The sequence below is a fragment of the Ammospiza caudacuta genome, chromosome Z, assembly GCF_027887145.1.
Source record: "Ammospiza caudacuta isolate bAmmCau1 chromosome Z, bAmmCau1.pri, whole genome shotgun sequence".
Taxonomy (NCBI): Eukaryota; Metazoa; Chordata; class Aves; order Passeriformes; family Passerellidae; genus Ammospiza; species Ammospiza caudacuta.
In genome coordinates this window covers 22233466-22256701 of record NC_080632.1, presented here as the reverse complement: position 1 = coordinate 22256701, position 23236 = coordinate 22233466, and the positions used below count along the sequence as shown (strand labels likewise).

General features: G+C 39.4%; 1 protein-coding gene across 3 annotated transcripts in view; it reads right to left on the bottom strand.

The window, feature by feature from the left end:
- RNF38 (ring finger protein 38) overlaps positions 1-23236 on the bottom strand; it is a 106505-nt gene that overhangs the window by 26809 nt on the left and 56460 nt on the right. Inside the window, exons 1-2 of one of the 3 annotated variants that reach the window (XM_058823530.1) lie at positions 19834-19999; positions 2440-2633 (exon numbers count right to left, since the gene is read on the bottom strand). In XM_058823530.1, coding sequence (XP_058679513.1) covers positions 2440-2546 — 107 coding nt within the window. In that variant the 5' untranslated portion in view covers positions 2547-2633; positions 19834-19999. Of the gene's footprint in view, positions 1-2439; positions 2634-19479; positions 19636-19833; positions 20000-23236 lie in introns of those variants that run through there. The other 2 variants (XM_058823529.1, XM_058823528.1) reach the window with 2 other exon arrangements.

Sequence of the window (23236 nt, the reverse complement as noted above, 5' to 3'; positions counted from 1 at the left end):
AGTTTAGCTGTACTATATATAAGTATCTAGACAAAAATAATCTTTCTGCAAATTCACACCAGAAGGCTATCTTTATTAATGCAGTATTTGTTTGCTTACACGAATCAGAATAAAAAACCACAACAAATCGGGGCACTCTTGTGTTAGGCACAGTACAAAATCGGTGTTACCAAGAGGAAAGGTCAAAATAGCAAGGTAGGTAATAAAAAAAAACAAAACTCCAGGTAATAAAAATACCCAAGACAGACTGTCCTGATCAACAGGAGTCAACTGGTAGGATAAAGGAGTTAATGCTGATGATACTAGGGCAGTGATGTCCACACTAGACACACTTCAAAGGTTTTGCCTGCACTTGCCCTAGCCTGCTTCCTTGAGCTCAGTGACCATTTGCTGCTGGAGTTCACCTTTCATCTTATCTTAAACCTGAAAGCCTGCCAAACTCTGAAACCATTCTGCAATGAGAAGAGAAAACAAAGCAGGGAAAACAAAAAAAATTGCTTCAAAAGCATAAGCATAACCTCACCTAAAGCATTAATAACAGATGCACTCATAATGATCTTAAAGATGCAAGCTTTTGATCTATGAGAATGGCTATTAGTTCTGGTATGACTCCAGAGCACTCTTAAGACTCAGAAAGACTCCTGCAAAACAAGAAACATGTATGTATTGTTCTCCCTAAAAACGCTGGTTGTAGAAGAAACTAGGTGCACTGTTATTGTGGAACTGACCTGAAGCTAGCTCAAATGCAACACTGCACCCAAACTAAAAAATGAACTGACCCAAGTGCAGGGAAACAAACTACTGATACATTCAGGTGTCTCTGATTAGAGCAAAATCTTGTGTTATTACCCAGGAGCAGGTGAGCTGGCTCTAGAAAGAGTAATGTTTGTGTTCATAAAGCTGCAGCCAACCTAACAGTTCCTGTCAGACTGAAGACGGCTTGGCAATGAGGTGTCTCCCTCTTTGCAAGTGGCTTACTTGCAAAAAGCCACAGGCTACTACTTCATTAGCACTTGACTGCATCTGAACAGGAAGACACTTGTCCTGTGCATATTCAGCCCTTACACATTTCCGCTCTTATCCTTCATCCCATGGTATATCCAAACTGTCTAGATTCTGCTGTCTAGCATTCAGCCAGACAACTAGACAGATAGTTAGTTAAGCACTATCTTAAGTTAGTTAAGCACTGTTTAACTCTGCAGATGTTAATGAACACTGCAAAGAAATTTGTGTAAGCTGACTGGACACCAAACAAAAATGACTGAATACACATAAGCTAGGCATCTCAGCTCAAAACATTTGAGGTCAAGATCATTTTGTGGGCCAAATGCCCCTAACAGAGCATCCTTGTACCAAACTATATGAAAGGTCTGATCTTCTGTCTTCACAACAACCCTTTTAAGTTCACAATTTAATCTCTTTCCTAAGTCTGACAAGCTGCATTGAGAGCTGCACATTTTACATGCCACTGACTGAGGGTTTTCAAATTCATGAAGTTGAAGCAAAGATACAAAAATAGCATGCTTTAAGCTCTCTCCTGCTGCAAAACTACTGGGTGACCATTGTTGACAAATTTGATTTGTGGAATCTGAAGAAAACTAGCTAAATAGATCTTAAGCCTAAATTTAATATTAATGAAAAAGGGCAGACATGTTTGGTTTTTTTTTTTAGTACAAACCAAGCTAAAATATTTCTTAGAAGCCAACAGAGACAGTGTGTTTTAGCTTGCATAAGATGACTCAGTATATTTGAATGTGAGGCAATGAAAGCTTCTGTTTTGGATAATTTAACTAGAATAGCAAAAAAAATCTGTGAGTTCATATTTTGCTAGAGTGTCATCCATCCAGGTCCCAGTTCCAATTTCTCTCTTCCATGACCACTAGAACTTATTCCAAAATCTCTGCTTTGAGAAGTTAATGAGCCACAAGCTAAAACCAACATGAAAATCTAATTACTACTACATGTGAATCACTCACCTCAGCAAACATGTGACACTATGCTAACCTTCTCATCTCCCCAGCTGGTGTCTCTAATCTTTATTTTGATTGGTTTTAAGTACAATAATAATTGTGACTGTAGTGAAAATGATGGTATTACATGAGCAATTCTTAACACCTTTAAAAGTACCCTGATGAGAAACATTTTTCCTTGCACTTTTCTACATTTTTTTTACCTCAGCACAGAGTAATAGAGAATTATGTTCATAATAAAAAACGTTTGGAGCACTCTTTTCCTCAAGCGGACTTTTCAGGTAAGAAGATGCACAAGCCTGAAATACTTCCAGTAGCCTTTTAGTCACAACTGCATTATATTACAGCTCAAAGGAAATGTTAGCATGTTTACCATGTGTAATCTAGTCAGTGTACCCAAAACACACTTTCCTTGAGCTAAACTCAGAAAGAATAAGAACTTTTTTCCCAAGCTACCCAGCTTGCTTACCTCCTCCTGTTTCGTGCAGGTGTGTTGCATCGTTCCCCTGAGAAGTGGTGTTGGTTGGGTCGAGCCAAAGGAGGTTGCCTGTTTGATGTCATCTCCCATGGTCGCATTGGTGGTGATGGGGCTGGTGATGCTGCTGTGTAGTCAAAGACGGAATGGGAAAGGCGTTGTCGCTTGGGACTAGGACTGTCTTCGCTCTATGCCAGTGCAAAGAAAACAAAAACAAAACAAAAACAAAACCAACCTCCAGATGAGTGAATTGCAAACCATACTTCAGTATTGCTTTGCACCTAGCATTACAAGTGACTCCTTGAAAATTGAAGACATCATGAAATTTAGCACCTACAAGCATTCATCTTTATATTTTGTTTATAAATGCTGATTTTTTTTATGGTTCCCTAACCTCTAGAAAAATTAAATTCCAACATCCATGCAAAATCAAAACTCTATCAGTAAAGAGTAACATGAAGAAAGTAAACTATCATCTATTTTACATTCCTCCTGCAATAGCACTTACAGGCTACAGAAGCATGGGAAGATGTATAAACACACTCTTCACAGCAATGGAATCAGTAAGCAGCTGGTATACAGAGCTTACTCTCTGCACTGGACCTCCTTCCTATCAGGTCTGTACCTAGCTAATCTGACATTTGCTCTGTACTGCAGCCTATTTTACTTCTGCTAACTCAGCACAGAGATGCTTCATCCTTCTAGTTATTCCTGTAATCATAACCATTCATACACCTAACCTGAAAAAAAAATTATCAATCTCCAGTTAAAACTTAATTTTAACTCCACAAGGCCTATTCCTTCATAGTGCCTGAAATTTCCAGGGCTGATGCGAAGGTCATTCACCTCCAAGCAATGTTTTCCCAGTTGGCTACGAACACAACTTCCACTGTGTGTCCATGCTATTGAACAGAGCTGTCATTCTTTTCAGAAGCTCCCACCAATGCCTATGAAGCCAGCATAAAATGCAATAAACATCCCTCCCCTCCAACTCACTATTCTGCCAAAATTAAAATACATCATGCTGTTAATAGACACGACAACTGCAAATACAGAAAACTACACATCAAACTGCAGAGATCAGCAACTGAACAAAAAACTAAAACCACATGAACTACCAGTGGAACTACCCTTGAGTCCAAGCATCACGTGAACTTCTCTGTCAGAATTCCTAGTGCAAGCAAACTTCTAGTATTTAGTTGGCCTCTAGCTTGTCCAGTCACTCCACCACTTCTGTTTTAGTCCATCACTGCACTATTTCAATCACATCTGCATGTAATTGCAGATAGCTGAAGCAGAGAAAACAACTTGCCTGCAATGGCTTTGTGTTCCAGAACTGCCCTCTCACCCTAGATTGTTAGAGGCCTCACTTCACACTTATCTGCAGACTGGATTCTGGACCTCTCCTGCCTCTTAGCTTTATAAGAGCATTTTGTTTTCTGAACAGTATTTAGTTGCTTCTTGGTAGGTTTCCATCAACATACAGTTTATACTCCAGCATTCTTTGCAGTGCAAGGACACTCCTTTAAGAATGAGAAGTTTTGTTCAAGTGTTCAAGAGACAAAAGGTATTTTTCCTCTCTTTGACTTGTGGCCATTTTTTACAAAATTTTAGAGTTTTTCAGTCTCTTGTCTTCAAATACTTTAACACAGATTGTAGTTTTTCCCTACTGTATCTTATCTAAAACAGTCACCTTCCTTAGAGAACTATCTGGATAACCCATGCATCTGCTTGTTGCTCAATCTCTTTTGAACTCCTTAACCAACTGCACTTTAATTTTTTAGAGAAAAGTAGGTTAAAAGGCAGGTATGCACCTGATAGTTCATGACAGTAGATGTCCAGGTAAAGGGTGACTCTTCCAGAAGGTTGCTAACCCTGAGAAGCTCAACACCAAAAAAAAATACAACTGGAAGAGATACCCAGTAAGTGCCTTGAGAGCACGGCTTCTGTGAAAACACATATTTTATCAGATTTCAGAGAACACTGCCAAAGGACAAATTTTACAGCAAATGTGCTACAAGAGTGAGAGAAGGATGATTTGTGGTCCAACTTCTTCACCATGATGACTAAGTCTATTCAAAGAGAAAGACAGGTAATAAAAGTGCTGGTAAATTAGGTATGCTGGGATTTTGTGAGTGCAGAAGAAAATGGCAAATGGAGGAAGAAAAAAAAGTGGATTTAGTGAAGCTGGCAGAAAACAAAATCTTGAAAGAATACAATAACCACTTCTATCCTAATACAATCTATACGTGCCGCTGGCTGGGGATCTCTCACTGGTACTGCCCTAATTTAAATGTGACACCCTTCCCAAGCATTAACACTAATATACCCTGCCCCATAGAAAGACGGCTCCTCTATTATTATTTTTTTTTCCTTTTGCATCATGAGTGCAACACTTCAAACACTGTGGAGATGTAAACTGCTAAGCAGTTGCCTTCATCACCACTCCAGATTACTAACGCTCACAGATATTTCAAACTCTCTAAGTGCTAACTGCCCTCTGCAGTAAGCAACAGTAATTTTACTCAAAATTGTTTCCCATTAGAACGAAAATAAAGGTAAAATAATTTTTTGGAACTACATGTACAGAGATTTAAAATGTAATTGTGTCTTTTTCTGTACTGAAAAAGAAGTAACCTAAAGCTAAGCTCAACTTATTTGCAAACAGATTCTATAAAAACCGCAATATAGACCTAATTAATTGAAGATCCCATGTTTTGTCTTAGATTTTATTAAGAAACCAATTCTCATGTGGTAATTGTATCAATACTAGCATGCATGAAAGTACAAGGAGCTAATAAAAGACACATATCCTGTATAATTTTGTTTTCATATTATTTTCAATCAGCGTGTGGAATAACTATATATTGACAGTATTTCAGACAGTTGTTTCAGCCTACCTTATTATTATTCACCACTAAGTTTAGTAGTTTATTTGTGGAATATACGACACTTTCCAAAATGACAAGTCTCCAAATCCCAAATGGCTCTTATTATTGTTTTTTGTTCGTACTCAAAATATTTCCTGGCACCATTCCTAATTTTTTCAACCATACAGTATACAGGGTCCAACATGCAACAAGAACAGACTGATGGCAGTTATCAAGAACATTCTACCTAGCATTTAACTAACAAGATAAACTCACTGCCCTTCTTTAAAATACACTGAACCAAAAGAGCATGAAGAACAGGAATATAGATTACTTCGTATTTAAAGAAAGCAGTACCAGGACAAAATCATCAAACTTTTACTAGTAAAAGAAGCAGCAAGACCACTAAAATACACAATCCCATCCCTAAAAGTGGGCATTCCACTGACATTCCCAAAAGTTATCATTTCACTGACATACGTAGTATAGTTGTCTCATACTCATCTGTGCACCCCATAAACTCTCATTACTGTAATGGTACTAAAGGTGAATACAGAGTTTGCCTGTTTGTAAAACACTGTTTAAAAGTGTTCGTTCTGGTTCTGTATAGGTTTATTGCAGTAATGTTTTATCTGAAAGCTTTTCCATTTTATTTGGGGAAAAACAAGGTATTTTCACCAAGGCAACACCCTTTGAGGTGTGTTTTTGCCACTGTCCTTTTCCAGTAAAATTATAAATACTGCAGCCACACACTGATTATTAACCATCACAGAATGGAATTATTAGCAAAGCCATTACTGCAAATATCTGAAAATAATTTTCCTCTCCAACTCCTATATATTTCTATTTACTGGTCCTGCAAAACACAAGAAACTAGTCCATACCCTCCATCTCAAATTCAGAGAATAAACTACATCTATCCTGTAGCCCACAAAAACACCTGTATTTTAAAAGCAAACTAATACTTCAGGAATATTCTCATGCATAGCCCATAGAAGGCTTTACATAAGGATAATCTGATGGGCATGCCCCATAAAACCCTACCACAGGCTGACCAGGAATCATCAGCTGCATGTTTTCTCTTCATGACTGCATACTGAAAAGGAAAGTATTTTTACCCATGACACTGAAGCCCTAAGTTTTAGCTTTAATATTTTTCAGATTCTGTGCTGCCTAGGTGTGTAGTTCTGAGCTTCATATCAAGTGTTGGCAAGCTCTCTTCACAGAGTAGGTAGACAAAACAATTCTTTTTCTAGCTTGGGACCAAGGACAACCATTAACAAGTTTATGCCCAAGAGCATAAACAAGGGTGAATTGTAGAGAGAAAACAAGAAGAATGGGACTTCATAATCTGAAGGTATAATTGGGCAATTAACCCCAATATGCAAACAGACCAAAATTTAAGGAAGTATGGGACCTTGTAACTGGTCATCCGTTTGGTGATCAGTCTGGGTTTATCTTGGATGTAGCCCTGGCCAGGCTCTTACACTGCCCAAGGTGTATTCTTTATAACTTTTAACATATACCTACTTTATTGTTTAACTCTGTCTAGCCTCTGTTCTAGGTCAGCTTTCTCAAGGCATCAATACAAGTTGGTAAACATCAACATTTATAAGCATTTTCAAATTTAACTATAGGCATCTAATAAACTGAGTATTCTGCATATCCTATCTGCTCCAACAATTCTAACAACTGTAATATGAATTACATTTCAACACTTCGGTTAGTCTGATGGTACCTACAGTAACAGTAAGTTCTTGGGCTGAACAGACAGTTACATCCAAATGCAGTGGCTTGTTCATAATCCAAGACCAAACTAATCCTAAGTACATTTTTTGGCCAAGGTCGAATAAGCTCTGCCCACAACCCTAAAACCAAGGCAAGGGAAATCACTTATGTGACAGATGAAGCCATTTCAGGCCAGATGGCTTTGTAAGCATTACTGTCTTCTTCCATCTCTTCCACAGAAACAAGAAGCTCCAGAAGTTTAACTTTGGTGTGGCATTACAACGCAGAGTTTACAAGCTCACGCAACTCCCCTGTAGCTGTCACTGTAGATACAAATTCTGTAGGAAACCAACAAAATAATTCAGATAGCTACAGTCCCTCCAGCTCCTGCCACCAAGAACCTCACTCACTTCTACCACTGGCAATGCAGACCTGGCTGTTGCCAACATCTCCAGAGGGATTCCAGCTGCTGGCCTAGTTTCTACTCAAGCTGGTCTCACCTAGCCCCTGCAGCACTCACACACATGGTACAGAAAGTGAAATTACACAGAGAGGCAGTTAAGAAGAGATCTAATAAAACAGGACAGACTGCAGAGGTCAGGCACAGGGCTCAGCCAAACAACAGTAAAGACTAGCCACAGTTCATCTGTATCGGCCCTTTTTCTGTCTGGCCTCATTTTGTCCCTTTTCCAACTCCCTTCCCTTGCAAATCACCTTTTCAGATGGTATAGTCTCACTGACCTGCCCCAATATCCTAGACTCTCAGGTTCGCATCCTGATAAATCACAGAACCCTTGTTTGTGCACACACAAGGTTTTGTTTCTTATGTTTGTCTCCATTAAGTCTGCTTGGCAGGTTTGTGACTCTCTCCATAAGCTGTTTACGACTCTCTCCTTTCTCTCATAGTGCCATGCAATGAGGTCTACAATCAAATAATCTCACTGAATTAAACATGGCTACATTCCACATACCCTCTTCAATTAGTGACTGATCAGGTTTGGTCCTTTTATCTACCTCCCTTATTTTTTGGTTCAAGAGATTTGTGCCAAAAAACGTTCCTATTTATTACTCCTTTTCTTTTTATCCCCTTATGGCATTCAAATGTTCCTTGACCAGACACAACTTACACGAGCTGATGGGTCTCTCCTTCCATGTTCCCTTACAGACCACAAAACTCTTTCATGAACAATACAGAGCACAACTGTAATCACTTGGTCAGTCCAGGAAGAGTGAAATAAAGATTACTTCTGAAAACAGTAAAAACTAAGAATATGGGAATAAACAACAGCCCTTCACCCTCGCCCTAAACAGGAATATTTAATGAAAATCAAAGGGTTGGTGTAGGGGACGAGATGAATTTGTTATGGTAAATCAGGAAAGTTTGTCTCTTCCATCCAGGTATGCAAAGTCCAAAGGACGTTTTATCTTTTTTCCATGATAACCCAGGATAGTTTACACACCCCTATCTGTATGTACTTCAATACACGACAGATGCCAGCTGCAGATCTTGGAATTCAGAGAGCAGCACATGCACTCATCAGCCAGGTCCCTAATGAGCAAAACAGGACACTGCATATTCATTGTGTACTAATAAGCACAGGTTTTATCATCCTTCCCTGCTGTGCTTTCCCTTGAGCTTCACTCCAAATCAGGTCCCCATTCGATAAGCAGTGGTGTCCCAGGGCTTCCACAGTGGTGACTCAGCTCTCATGAAAGCGAAAGCTTTCACATGCTCATTGTCCTGCCTTGTTCCTGAAGGATCCACATCTACATTTGGTATAACAGTGAGGGGGGGGAAAAAAGAATAGGATGAAAAAGTGGCATCTTATTAACTTGTAAGCTGGCAGATGAAAAAAAACTCTTGCGGATCATGAAGTTTGACATTACCTTTTAATATATTCTTAAAATTCTAGCTTTAAAAAAAAACAGAAAGGAGCAACTATAAGAAACAACGGTGGGGCAGGAAATTAAAAGCCCTGTGCCACAAAACCGGCAAAAATTAACAGATTTTATGAAAAAGTGGACTACTTCCAAGCCTAACTGGTGTGCTTTTTTTCAAGACAAAATAAACAAGGATTATCCAGTTGGACTTAAAGCTGCACGACAAAGGACCTGTCCGCGTATGAAGATTTGCCGGCAGAATCATACTGTAATGACACACGTCTTTCACTGGCAAAAGCTCTTTAGAGGAACTTCAGCCGACAAAATAAACACCAGGAATAAGAATCTTTTGCTAGTATAATTGGATTTGCCCAAAGTATTTTGCTGGCTTAGCTGCATTGGCCAACACAGTGATATTTATCATTCTGGCAACTGTGTGCCAGTCCAATTAGAGCATGTAACACTGCTCGTTCAACTTCTGCAGGGTAGCGAGCATTCAGAACCCTTGCTTCAACTCACCACCATTCACATAACCATTATACCTCTTTTCATGAATAAGAGAACATCTGAACAGATACAGTGACCTCTCCAGTAAGAAATGCAAACTGTTACAGCTGTTGATGATGAGAACAATCTTGGTATAACACAGTCATGAAGTCAAGGTAAATGGGTACATGGTGAGAAAATAAAAATTCTAATATTGATGTCCATGCATCTAATACTGACACCCTGCATCTGCCAAGCACTAGACAGAAATCCTAGAATGTAAAAAATGCTTCATGTGTTTGGGTTTTTTTAATAATTCAAATTTTACCTAAAAACCTCATTATAAGTAAGTAATATTCAGAGCAATTTTTTTTCTAGTTAAGCTTTTATTTCAGAGTTGTGACCAGGATAAAACTTGGAAACTTGATTGACTGGGCACATGCTAGACAACTTCTTGATGAAAGATCAGTAAGGAAAATCTGAATTTGGTCTAATAAAAAGTTGGCAAAGAAATGCAGACCTTCCCAAATCTGCAAACGGTTTCAATAAAAGCAGATGACTGAAAGGAAGGCCAAAATGAGCCAACTCTTGCAGAAGTCCTAGGGGACAGCATCTGGAGGACTGTGTGCAGTTCTGGGCTCCCCACCACAAGAGAAACACTGACATACTGGAGACACCACTAAAGGGTCAAAGAGATGATGAAGCGCCTAGAGCACCCTTTGTGCAAAAAAAAGGCTGAGACAGCCTTGGACTGACTGATGAGCTTAGAAAAGAGAAGGCTCAGGGCTACCTCATCAGAGACATCGCAGGCTCCATGTGAACATGAGTAACTTGACTAAGCACCAGCACAGGTTTCATGGAGGCTGTGGAGCCTCTCTCCCTGGATCATCTCAAAAGCCATGGTCCTCGGCACTTAGCTCTACCTAAACCTGTTTCAGTAGAAGAGCTCGACCAGATGACCTCCAGAAGTCCCTTCCAACTCCAGCCGCTGTGATTCGGCAGATGCTAAACCAAAGGCTTTTGGAAGCCTTTTTCCTGTGAAAGAAGCAAAGTGCAACTCATGTGGGACTTCAGGGTACTTCAAGATGTACCCTTGAGGTGTGAAGTATTCCTGTATCTACAGTTCCCCACTGAACACTAGATACATGTGAGTATTCAAAAAGGAAGATAATTTCTTTCTGCACTTCAGAACTTTTTTCTTAATTTTTTGTCTTAATTCTCACACTCTCAAGAATTAAGAAAATGAATCTGTAACTAACACTTGGGATGAAAATTCCACAGAGAACAAAAACACTAAGCATGACACTGTTTCCTATAGCCACAGCAAAATCTAAAAAAAAAAAAAAAAAAAAAAGGCAATTAAAAAACTTCATGCTCCTGGTGATATTTCTGTTGATTTATGAAGAAAGTATATCAGTTTGGACAGAACAGTGCTTAGCAAGGCACATCATTCTGAAATGAAGCCTACAATATTTTCTTTAACTTGCTTCTGAGTATGTGGTAAGAAGAAAACTAGCACTACACCTTAAAATGGAAACCAAAGTTCAATAGCCATGTGTCAGGCTGCTGGTACAAAATCTTCTGTAGCAGTTTTATATATATATCAGGTTTCTAAGTAATTTTTCTGAATTAAAGAGCCCTTCTGAGAGTGGAACAGCAGAACTTTCCACAATATTTAGTAAAAGGAACACAATTTGTGAAACAAGAGCAACGTTACCAGATGCGGTAAAAAGAAGTGCAAATTCATCTCTTTTTTTTTGTCTTTCAAGGCTATGATGGTATGTATAAATTATAGCTGTAACAACTGTACCAAGAACATGCCTCAGTAATCTTTCTGGCCATCCATAATTCATTTCTGGCTAACAAGATTAATTCATTATTTACTGACAGTGGGCACAAAAGCCAATTTGTTCTTCAGCAATCAGAACTGACAAGGAATACTTCATGCAAAGTTTATCTGTGAAGATCTGAGGCATGCAATAGCAAACCACATAGCAATCTACAGAACTGTTTAAAAAAAAAAAAACAGGTGACTGAAAGAAAGGCCAAAATGAGATAATTCTTGCAAAAGTCCTAGGAGATAGCATCTGGAGTACTGTGTGCAGTTCTGGGCTCCTACTAAAAAAAAAAAAAGAAACACTGACACACAGGACAGCCAATAAAGACTTGCTTTACTTATGGTCAAAACACCATTAATAAGCTGCATTTTTGATTTGTTGCTTATTCTACATCAGACTGACACTTCTGTGTTTTTCCAGTGTTTTCTCCATTTTTTCTCTGAAATGCATTTCTCACTTAAGTGAGTATTTAGGATATACAAAAATCAACATTAAGAGACAACTACATCTGAACTGCTGAAGTTTCACACAGTAAGTACTTGAAACAGCCCTAAGAATTTGATTATTAGATACTGAATTTTCATTCCAAACACTGGAATATTACTTTGCTGCACATGAATTTAAAACACACAAAGGCATTAGAAAAATGTAAAAATATTAGCATCATATTTAGCACTACAGAACTAAACAGCATTAAAAAAAAGTGTTTTAATATGACGACATGTTTCTCATATTCAAGCCCTCTTGCTCATACAAAATGGACAGTAAAACCCATATATCACAACTGTAGCACCTCCTTTTCTAACAGTGAAGCAGGTTTAAGGAATGAGGCAGCACATAACCATCTCAAAGATCTTCAAATATTAAATTTAATTAGTATTTGTAACTGCTTGCAGTACTTGCTGCATGCAAACAATCCTTTGAAATATGAAAAGGTTTTGCAATCATCTTTTGCAGGAATGAATCAAAGCACTTTAAATGCTCCAAACTCACAAAGATGTTAGCAAGTATTTATTTTTGTATCACATCATCGTATTTCTTCTGAATGGGAATCTTTAACTCTCAATCCAAAAATACCAACCAAATGTCAATATGGGAGGAAACCTCAGCTACACCTCCCTATTGTATAAAATCCAATTGCTGGAAGAATATTAAATTTACCTTAAAATCTCAATTTATGGTTGCAGTTTTCAACTTTGTCAGTGATACGTGTGCTAGAAAATGGAAAAAAAATTGTGCTATTTCTGCAGATGTTCCGTGCAATTAGTATGTACTATGATAGCAAACATTTCAAGCTTTCTTAAAACTGAAAATTGAAAGAGTTATGTAACAAACAGTACTGGTATCCAAAAAGACTTTAAAAAAATATTTTCCATTGATAATTTCTATCAGTCAATCTCCAAAATGCCTACTAAGATCTGAGGTAAAGTGTCCATGTTTTGACATCTGCACCATCTTACACAATACAGAAAGTGTTATTTCAGGTGATGATGTTAAAATCTTTCTCTGGGCCTCCACAGAGTCCTGATCCACTCTTGCATATGTAAGCAGAAGACAAATTTTATACTACAGAATTACACATCATTATCATCATCATCACTATCATTTTCCTATATATAAAGCTGAAACACATAAAACTTTGCACATGTACCATTAAAATGTATTCATTGCTGTAAAATAATTTCTTTAAATGTCATAAAATGTGCTGAAATTGACATACTTAAAATAAATGCCAGGGCAAGAGTGAAGTGGGGAAATCAAGACAAGGTGCTCAGGTATAGGCACATCTGAAAGAGATCACCTTTTCAATTTTAAACACAATTCTGCTCTTCCTGCTTTGAAGGGACCAGGGATCTGAAGAGAATCTGGCTCAAAATTGCTTAATAGCCAAGTCTACTCTACACATAGTTTGCATATTCAGTGTGTATTCACTAATGATTTTGCCATTTAGACATGTGAAATTAACAATACAGGTATCTCAGTGGAGACAGGTTAATTAGGACGTTCATTACAAGTTAAAAAACCAAAATCATATCTTTCCACTTTTAAGATTTTTCCCTATATTAAACTACAGATATATAGATGCACACTGGTATGCACACACATATATGAAACACAGCATAAGTAAATGGACAAGCTATCACTTGAGCACCGAAGACCAACACCTTTTATTTGTTTTAATGGATGTTATGCTGACCATATTTGTTGACATAGTATCAAAAGAAGAACATCCAAACATTTACACCAATGGTAACATTACTCACACTATTATAACTGACATTTGCAATAGGCACAACGATCAGTCAGCATTTGAAATCTGTTCCTAGTGAGAGGACTAATGGCATAATAACTCAACCTCTATTGCGACAACACATATTTACACTTGCCTGCCTTCACTGTTGCTTGTCATCACAATACTGACCTGCATTACAGGAAGATGGAAGTATCTGGTCAGCACACCATACTGTTAAAAATTTCTGTGCGTAATGTAGTTTATGTGTTCTCAGTTCATACCACAATTTTCTCTCTACGTTGCTTCAGTCTCTCTCTATTGTTAGAAATTTGAAGCCCCAACAAATACTCTTCATCTGTTTTAGAAACTACACAATGAATCCACAAAACCCTACCTACCTAATCAGTACAAGCAAACTGTCACGTTAACAACAGAATGCTCTTCAATATACTCACATTGGTATTAGGGGGGGAAAAAAAATCAAAAAACCAAGAGAAGCAATTCTTAAAGGATACAGCTTAGAAGAGTTGTATTTAAACACAGGCTTGAAAATTCAAAGGTCAAGATACTTAATTATAAGAATAAGGCATGCTAAGTTCAACCTTCCTCAAATTCCTTTCTCTATGGGGAGACGCCAGTGAGCAAGGGAGAAAACACATCCCAAATGGCGCAAAGCACAACTACAACCCTTGTCCTTAACGGTCACAGCAACCTCCAACACCAAACCTCTCACCCTGCGCATCAGTTCTGACCTTCTATTTATGATGTTTAATTTATTATTTCCTTATTCTACAGAAATTTACACACAAAAGCAAATTTTCACAGGTGAAATAAATACCAAGGCTTAACTCTGCCCTTCACACAGTTTAGGACAAGTAAACTCTTCATCACCTATGGCTGGACACAGCGGGTCACCACGCACAATGTGATAATATTTTGTTAAACTTTTTTAAAAAATTAATTTATTTACACTACAGAATGTTGATACACAGCAGAAATAGCCCCAATAACAGCACAGTCTCCAGGTCATGGCAGCTCATGACTTAGAGAGATGTCCTCTTTCCTTGGTAAAGAACGGGCTGAATGGCCCGGCCTAGAAAATCGTGGTGAATGGAATTATATCCAGCTGGTGTCTGGTGACAAGTGGTGTTCCACAGGACTCAGTACTGGGGCCAGACCTGCATAACATCTCTATTAACAAACTGGACAAGGCGATCAAATGACTCCTCAGTGAGTTTGCAGAGGACATTAAGTTGGGCAGAAGTTGACCTGCTGTAGGGTAAGAAGGCTCTGCGGATGTATCTGGACAGGATGTACCAAAGGTCAAAGGATGCACTGAGGTCAAAGTTCACAAGGTCAAGTGGTGGGTCCTGCCCTTGCATCACAACAACCCCATGCAGTTCCTAAGGCTGGGACAGCGTCTGGAAAGTGCCCAGCAAAAAAGGATCTGGGGCTGCTGGCTGACAAACACTGAACACAAGCCAGGAGTATGCCCAGGTGGTCAAGAAAGCCAGTGGCACCTAGCCTGTGTCATCAATAGTGCGGCCAGCAGGACTTGGCACTGGTGAGGGCACATCTCGAGTGCTGTGTCCAGTTCTGGGCCCCTCACAACAAGACGGTTCCAGCACTGAGGTGCTGGAACATGGTGGGTCTGGAGCAGAAGTCTTATGAGGAGTGGCTGAAGAGGCTGGGGTTGTTTAACCTGAAGGAAAGGAGACTCAGAGGAGACCTTGTCTCTCTCCACAGCTACCTGAAAAAACAGGCAGCAGCAAGGTGGCAGTTGATCTGTTTTCCAAGTGACAAGAAGAAATGACCTCAGCTTGCAACAGAAATGGCTTAAATCAGGTATTAGGAAAATTTTCCTCACAAAAAGGATTGTCAAGCATTGGAACAGGCAAGGGAAGCAGTTGAGTCACCATCTCTGGAGGCAATAAAAAGACAGACATAGGGAGGTCATTTAGTGCTAGACTTGACAGTACGAGGTTAATGGCTGGACTTGATCATCTATCTTATGGGTCCTTTTCAATCTAAATGATTCTTTTACTCTTTTCAAAGCTCATCCGATTTAGACAATGTGCTACATAATAGAGTCTACTTGATTTAAATATATACACATAATTTAGTTTTTATTAACAGCTTGGATAAATTAGTAAGACTTGCTTTAAAAAGCTTAGGGGGAAAAAAACGTTCTTCTCTAGAGCTCCGATTTATACACACCTTTTACTCTTAGTAGCTTGCAGAACTTCCTTTTTTACATGTGTCAGACCCAGTAAAGGCCCTGTAAACATATTAACTACTGCAGCAGTGGCTGGTTCCTCTGCCCCTGCAAAACACACATGTTGGGAGGCTGCCATCAAACAGGTCATGTAATGGGTAAAGAATTCACTCCTCAATATAAGCAACAAATTATTTGAGATGACAAAACCAAGAAAGAATTGGCATTTTCTGCTAAATTAACAAGGAACACAGGAGGAAACACTGCAGGTTCTCAACTTCAAAAAAGCAGACCCAAAGAATACAAGAACTATACTAGGTCTCTGTATTTTAATTTGAGAAAAAGTACTCTGGCTGTTCTCCGATACAGTAAGGAAATTAAATAAAAGAGGAAGAAAGCATCACATATGATCTGTAACCTATGCTCAGTAGAGCTTCACATACAAAATGACTAAATGCCTATTGGTCTTATCAGGTCCTTTGTGCCCGTCTCTGAATGTTTTTCTCAAAGCCACTTGGAATTCACTTGCCTTCCAAATGCTATTTTAAATGAATTTTCTAGTCTTTTATGTCTCCCATCTCTTCATTTCCCATCTTGCTTTGTATTCAGTTCTGATGTTTTACCAAGACACAAACATAGAAGACAGATCAAAAATGCTCTCCCCTCAGTATTTGCAAACAAAACATTCTTGCAAGAGATTAATTTCCAAGACTTAGATTTTCAAAATGAGGTTTATCAAAAATATTCAGCACACCACAAATTTTTTAAAGAACAGTCCCAACAGGTCATCTAATAAGGTCACCTGAATAAGGAAGAAAAGTCCCCAATTTTTGTCTAAAATTCATCTCCTAAAGCTTTCAGGAAGACTGACAGAGCATCTGCTCAGCAGCGCCATAAATTGTGCGATGAATGTTCCCATCCCTTCTCACACAATTTACAGTTACTGCACTGTGACAAAAAAAATAAATACCCACTTCCGTCAGAAATAAACAAAGCTGGCAAAGACAGACCACAAGGCTAAGGTAAGAGGTTCTGTAGAGAGAATGTACCTGACTTAATGCAATTTCTGAATTTTTTTAGAATGGAGGTGTTCACAGATTTTGCAAAGGAACAAAACTGCAAGACTGACGAGATGAAACAGCTACTTAAACAGAAAGTAAGCAAAGCAGAGCCTATGTAATGGTGCTCACATGAAGCACTGGTTATTTTTTGTAGTAACTGAGGTACTAGCGGGAAATACAAAAAAAAGCAAAGTTATCAAAAATAAACAAGAAGATAAAAAATTCTAAGACAGCAAACCCAGAATGTATTTACTGAGAACCAGGAACTGCATACATTAAAGGAAGAATGTCCCTATTTTCGTGAGAGGAGAAAAGCAAATCAGCCTTTCTACAGCTACAATGCCAACAGAAGACAGTAGCAAGTCAGACGTCTGCTGCTTACCTACTTTTCTAGCAGGTGAGGTACAGTTCCAATGCAATCTGGTTGGAAGGCAAACAGCAAAACACTCGAGGTGTAAAAGGGCTTCTTTTCTCTTTTCCCCCCTCCCAGTGCTTTTAAAGGGCAGCTGTTGCTGCCCTTTAATAGCATGCACTGCTATTAAAGGCCAAAACCAGCACCAGTTTTCAATGTTCTGACAAAGGCATCAGTAGAGGGCACCAAAAAGCAAAACAAGTTTCCTGATCTTTAAAGAACTTATTAAAAGAGGAATCTACCCACTCCCATGCGAAGCTGAAGAGTAAAAAATATTAAAACCATCCTGTTAAATCACAGATGTCATCATGTTCTGCCCACAGCAGAATTTAAATATTCTGTATTAGATAATTTAACTTGATATAAACTCTTATATAGAAAAGGAAACCACAAGTTCTACTTCCATATGAACTGATTAATTCAAGCCTGTATCTTCTTCCACAAGTTTTAAGAATCACTCTTCCCACAGGCAAAACAACTTTCTGACTAAAATTAGGAAAAAAGAAGTTCTATACACTTCCTCTACCCTTATTTCCACCTTTCCCATCCTTCTGAAGCAAGGTGGGGATGGTAAAATAACACAAAGACTACCTGAGAACATTGTAACTCAAAGACCTGCTCTGTACAGATTCTCATTAGATCCCCAGCAATTCAGACCACGTAGTCTCTACAAACAAACACGTATGACAAATTTGACTTATGACAAGACCAATTTCATAGTACAAGACTACAATTCAACAGCAGGCAGATCTGAAGAAGTAACTTCCCTCCCTCACCACACAATTTTTATATTTTAGGAAGATGTTACATAAAAACCATCACAACTCTTAAAGACTTTTTAAGCAAAAAGTTGAAAAAATAACTTGACTTCCTCAACAGTCCACTTTAAATCATAAAAATTATATCTTATTATAATGTCAGTAAGCCATATTAAAAAAACATTTAGAACAGCTGATACATAAACCTGACAAATCACAACAGTAAGTGATTCAACTAATGTAAGCTTCTGAGCCAAATCCTTGTATTGCAGAAGTCAATTATATACTGTTACTTCAACACCAGTGCAGGTACAAAGCAAGGACTTAACAACATGCAACTTCAATTCAGTATTTATTATACTTTGGTTAATTATAAAAACCCCACAAAGTGAACCAGGTAAGAATCAAATGAAGTTTAACCTACTCTGTAAATCCATGAGATAACAAAGTAAGATTTACAAAGGAGATCATTAAATCTTTACTTTTTAAGACCCTTTTATTTACATACAATTTTTCACAATTGACCCTTTTCACAAGTAGCGTAACTCCAAGTTACAATTCCCTGAAAACTTTCTTCATGTTACTCTATGTATGCATATAGCTCATTTTTGCCCAGAGATTTGGTGAGTAAGGATTATGAACTATCACCAGCCATGAAACCTGCCACAAAACCTATCCGCTCTTCCATCTCAGACTTCATAGTGCATAGACTGCACCTTTCCTTCTCTTACTTCACACATTAGTATCCAAAAGGAGTTTTTTCTTCTCTCAGAGCAATGAGTCTCTAAAACCACAGCCACAATACCCCCTTGAAGGTAAGAAAGGTAATGTTATATAATGCTGCAAAGCAGTTAAGGAGTCTGTTGGGTCAGCAGACAGCAAGATCCCCAGGATGTGGATAAATAGCATGAATTTGGCAAATGAAACCAAAGCAGTTGCTTCAGTGAATGACATTTAAGAACAAGCACACCATCAGCAACACCGAATTAAATATTAATGTAATTCAGTACTTGAATATGGCAGACTTCTATTAATCCTGTTCACCTTACCATTCTGCTTGCCCCACTCCACATGTGAAGAACTTACCAGAAAATACAGGTCTTCTTCAAATACCACCCTCAAAAATCTCTTTCAAAATGTAAATACTATACATTCATAAACATCGTCATGACTTCCAGTTCAATGAACTTCTGTGTAAATAATAACTAAGCTACTTGCTCTGAACAGTTACAATTTGAAATGGGTGTCCCCACTTAAGATCTCAATGCACAGGACGTTTAAAAACACACTTCGTAAGGATAAAAGATATAACTTTACAGTTCAAGCATTAAAAAAAAAGAAATTCCGTTTGTGTTGCTTAGGAATTAAGTCACGTGCACTAAAAAAATACCGAATGCCCTAACATTTATGCTTGCTAAATCAGTGTTCCCTTAAACAGCTGTTCTTTCGACTAATTTAAGAGGATTACAGACACCTAGAGACGTCATTTTACTACACGGATGGGAGGACGTTCAGTGCTTCAGAAACACTTGCTACCGCCTTGCACATTAACCTGCATGTCCTGAAGACAGCACACAGCAGTTCAGTCCCAGAAAGCCGGGTGATTTTCAGGTTCCAGTTCTGCCTTTTGCCAAAGCAGATAAAACAGCTTTAACAACGTCAGACAATTACACCCCTTCCCCAGCTCTCGTCCACCTCGCGGGCCGCCCACGTGGAAGGAGCTCGGGCTCCCCGTCGGCCCACGCCACACGGCCTCCTTCACCCTCTACCTGTACGGGGGGCGGCCGGCGCCGCCGGGACATCGCGCCTTCCCCCGCCCGGCTGACGAGCCGCGGGCACCGGGCGGCGCCGCCGAGGCCCCGCCCCCCGCCGCTCCCCGCGCCGGCACCTGCGGCCCCGCCGGTACCTGCGGCCCCGCCGCCTCGGCCGCGGCTCCCGCGGGGCTGCCCCGCCTCAACCTCGGGGCCGCCGCGGCCGCCCCGGGCCGGGCCCGACCCTTCCGCCAGCGCTTCCGGGAGCGCGGCCCCCGCCCCCCGGGCTGGTGACATCATTCTCCGCTGGTCGATGACGCCACACCACGGCCGGCGCGAGGCGTTCTTTGTCTGCGCCCGGTGCGGCCGCGGGCCCAACGCGCCTGCGCGCCGCGGTGACGGCGCGGCCCCCCTGCCCGGCCCCGCTTTAGTTTCGGTTTCACAGGATCGAGAGCGGAGAGCGCCGGGAGAGACCTCCGAGACTAGCCTGGCGCCGATCTTCATCTTGCCAACCAGACCGTGGCAATGGGTGCCACGTCCAGTGTTTCCTTAAACATCTTCCGCGACGGCGACCCCAGCGCCTCCCCGGGCAGCCCGTTCCAGTGTCTGACCACCCGCTGAAGAAATCCTTCCTCACGTCCAGCCCGAGGCCTTGAGCTTGAGGTCACCTCCGCTTCTGTCGATTGAGGAGACCGACCGTCACCTAACTCTCGAGAGTCACTGGATAAACAGGATTTGCTGACGGTGCCACACGCGTGCCGGCTCGGGATGCAGCCCTGATCAATAAATGCAGCAAACGGAGCCTCACTGAACTGATTTACTCGAGCTGTTCCCCTCAAAAAATACACTACCGCCTTACTTTTCACCTTTCCAAACTCCCTACACTCTCTACCTCAGCGTAATTAAGGTTTTTTCCCAACTCTAAACCAGGAAAACAAACATCTGCTGTAGGTATAAAGAACTAACGTTCTAAAGGAGATGACTCACTAGGCATGAAAGTGGTTGAAAATTGGTAAATGACATCCTTGCAGCTGCCAAAAGTGAAATGAAAAAGGCATAAAGCTGCTCAATAAACACAGAATGAATTGGGACTAAGTGTGTGTGGGCATGCGGATGTGACAACAATACACCACATGAAGAATGAATCTGACCTGTCCTAATTGGACAAGAAAATTTTCCAGTTTTGAAATTGGAGGGGACAATAAAAATTCCTCCTGATATTCCTATTTTCCTATGTACTCCGCCTCACACATTCCCCACAAGAGGTGCATGTGGTCCTATATAATACATCATATACAAATAAATGTGATGGGTCCTCCAAATACCTGAATTCGTTAATCACTTTTTGTTCAACTATATGTGAATTTCGTAGGCTGCACCACCCAAAGTGGAACAGAAAGCTGCTAATTTTTACTTTAGGATTAGAACTTAAAAATACTTCCCTTCTTGTGAAAACATCTTTTTAATGAGTTGACAGGCCTCTTTATTACAGACTGAGTAGCTCACATCCATGACAATTTTGTTAAGACAGGCAAATGGGAGGAAGTCCATAGAAGCACAGAATTGTTAGGGTTAGAAGGGACCTCTGGAGATCATCCCATCCAATTCCCCTGTCAAGGCAGGATGACCTCAAGCAGGTGACACAAAATGTGTGTGGAAGATGTACCAACTATAGCTAGGAAATTTAAAGGTTAGAAATAGTAAAATAAATTATGTAGCTATGTATTTCAGTCAAAAGTATTAAAAAGAAAAAAAAATTCTTTACATGCTGTGAAAGCAAAATAAATTACAATAAGCTAAAAAGGAGAAAAGCAAAGTATAATTACCAACCCCTTAGTACTAGAAAAAAAAATTCCAGGGGATTTTTTCCCCGAAATTTCCCTGGAAAAAATTCCAGTGATTTTTTTTTTTTTTTCTTTTTTTTTTTCATTACTACTAGGTGGTCAATCTGGTTTTTAACTGTATGGAATAGGTAACTTGATGAGATCTGTGAAAAGGGATGTTGCAAGAGTAGTTAAGGGTTGCATCTTTGGATTTTCTTTTCAAAATGAGTCAGCGTTCTTCAACAGAAGCACACCACTGATGAAACAGCCACCCAAGGGACAAAAAAAGTATTTTAAAAACTAAATAAACTTGGTATAATTGAAAGCCTCTGCAGGATGATATACTTGCAGAGCATATGGAGATATATCTCTAACCTTGTAGGAATCCACTGCTTGAGCATTAAAGTGATATACTAAGGAATACCAGTTCCTTCTTACAAGTACCTTTCCCTAAATGCTGTGCTCAATAAAGAGACTTATTCAGTTTTTATTTAATATTTCTACTTTAAAGCAAAAATCAAAGAAATGAAAAACATGAAAAAACAGTGCCCTGACTCATGCACTGAGGTTTAAAAGCTCCCACCACCAAAGCAACAATTGTTTTAAAATAAATTTTAATTCTATTCACTTTACTACACCAAATAAAATGGGAAATGTATTTTATACTTATGCTATATTAGATTTCTTTGTAATACAAGAAGCACTGCTTTTGACGCTACAAAATGAGACAAGTTCACTTAATGCAGTGAGTCCACACATGAAAAATCTTACACTTTGGTTTTCTGCTGATGTCACTGAACATGAATTCAAGATTCTCATGTGCCAAGTCAACAAAATCAAGTAATTGGACTGGAAGCCTGGGAATTGTTTTCATTAAGATTGCAACATTCCTTTAGCATGTGTGGTGTGGAACTTTTCTCATGCTGTTGTACAGAAAATGACATCTGGGCCTGTGGAGAAAATACTGTAAAATATGTGTGGATTACCAGTCAAATACTAACCTTTACATTTCTTCTAAAATGCAAAAACTGGTTCTGCACAATCAGGCAAAAAGTAGTAAATTACTTTGCTGAAATATGCCTGTTGACTAATCAAATGTATGTCAAACTATTTTAAATGCATGCTTTTCATAAAGTTTCCAGAATGAATATAAAAAGCCCCAACAATTAATACATTTGTAGAAAAATTTATTAAATCCAGCATTTAGTATAGTTTAAATTATATTCATACCAAAATGAACAGGTGGTATCTCTCAGTAATAGCAGAATAAATCAGAACCTGATTTTCAAAGTAATTCACAGTGGAAACTCTGACCAAAACTAACACAAGAATATAGGCATATGTGAATACAAGCAAGGAGTGAGAGGGGATTGCAACTGTGCCCTAGCACAGGCTACTTTAAGGAAGCATTACTTATGATTTAAAAAAAGTCTATCCATATACACAAATCCTTTGGAAAAAAACCAACAAACCCCAATCAGTGGGCATACAAAGGGCAGTGACCAAAAGCTCAGAGTCCCAATGGACATCAGTGCCAAGTTGTGTCCCACAGGGATCTGTACCAGGACCAGTGTTATTCAATACTTTTATTAGTGAAACAGATGAAAGGATCGAGTGCACCCTCATCAAATTTAGGGATGACACCAAGCTGATGTGGTTGACACTCCTGAAAGACAGGATGCCATCCAGAGAGATCTGCACAAGAGGATGGTTCATTGTTTTTCCAAACAAGTGA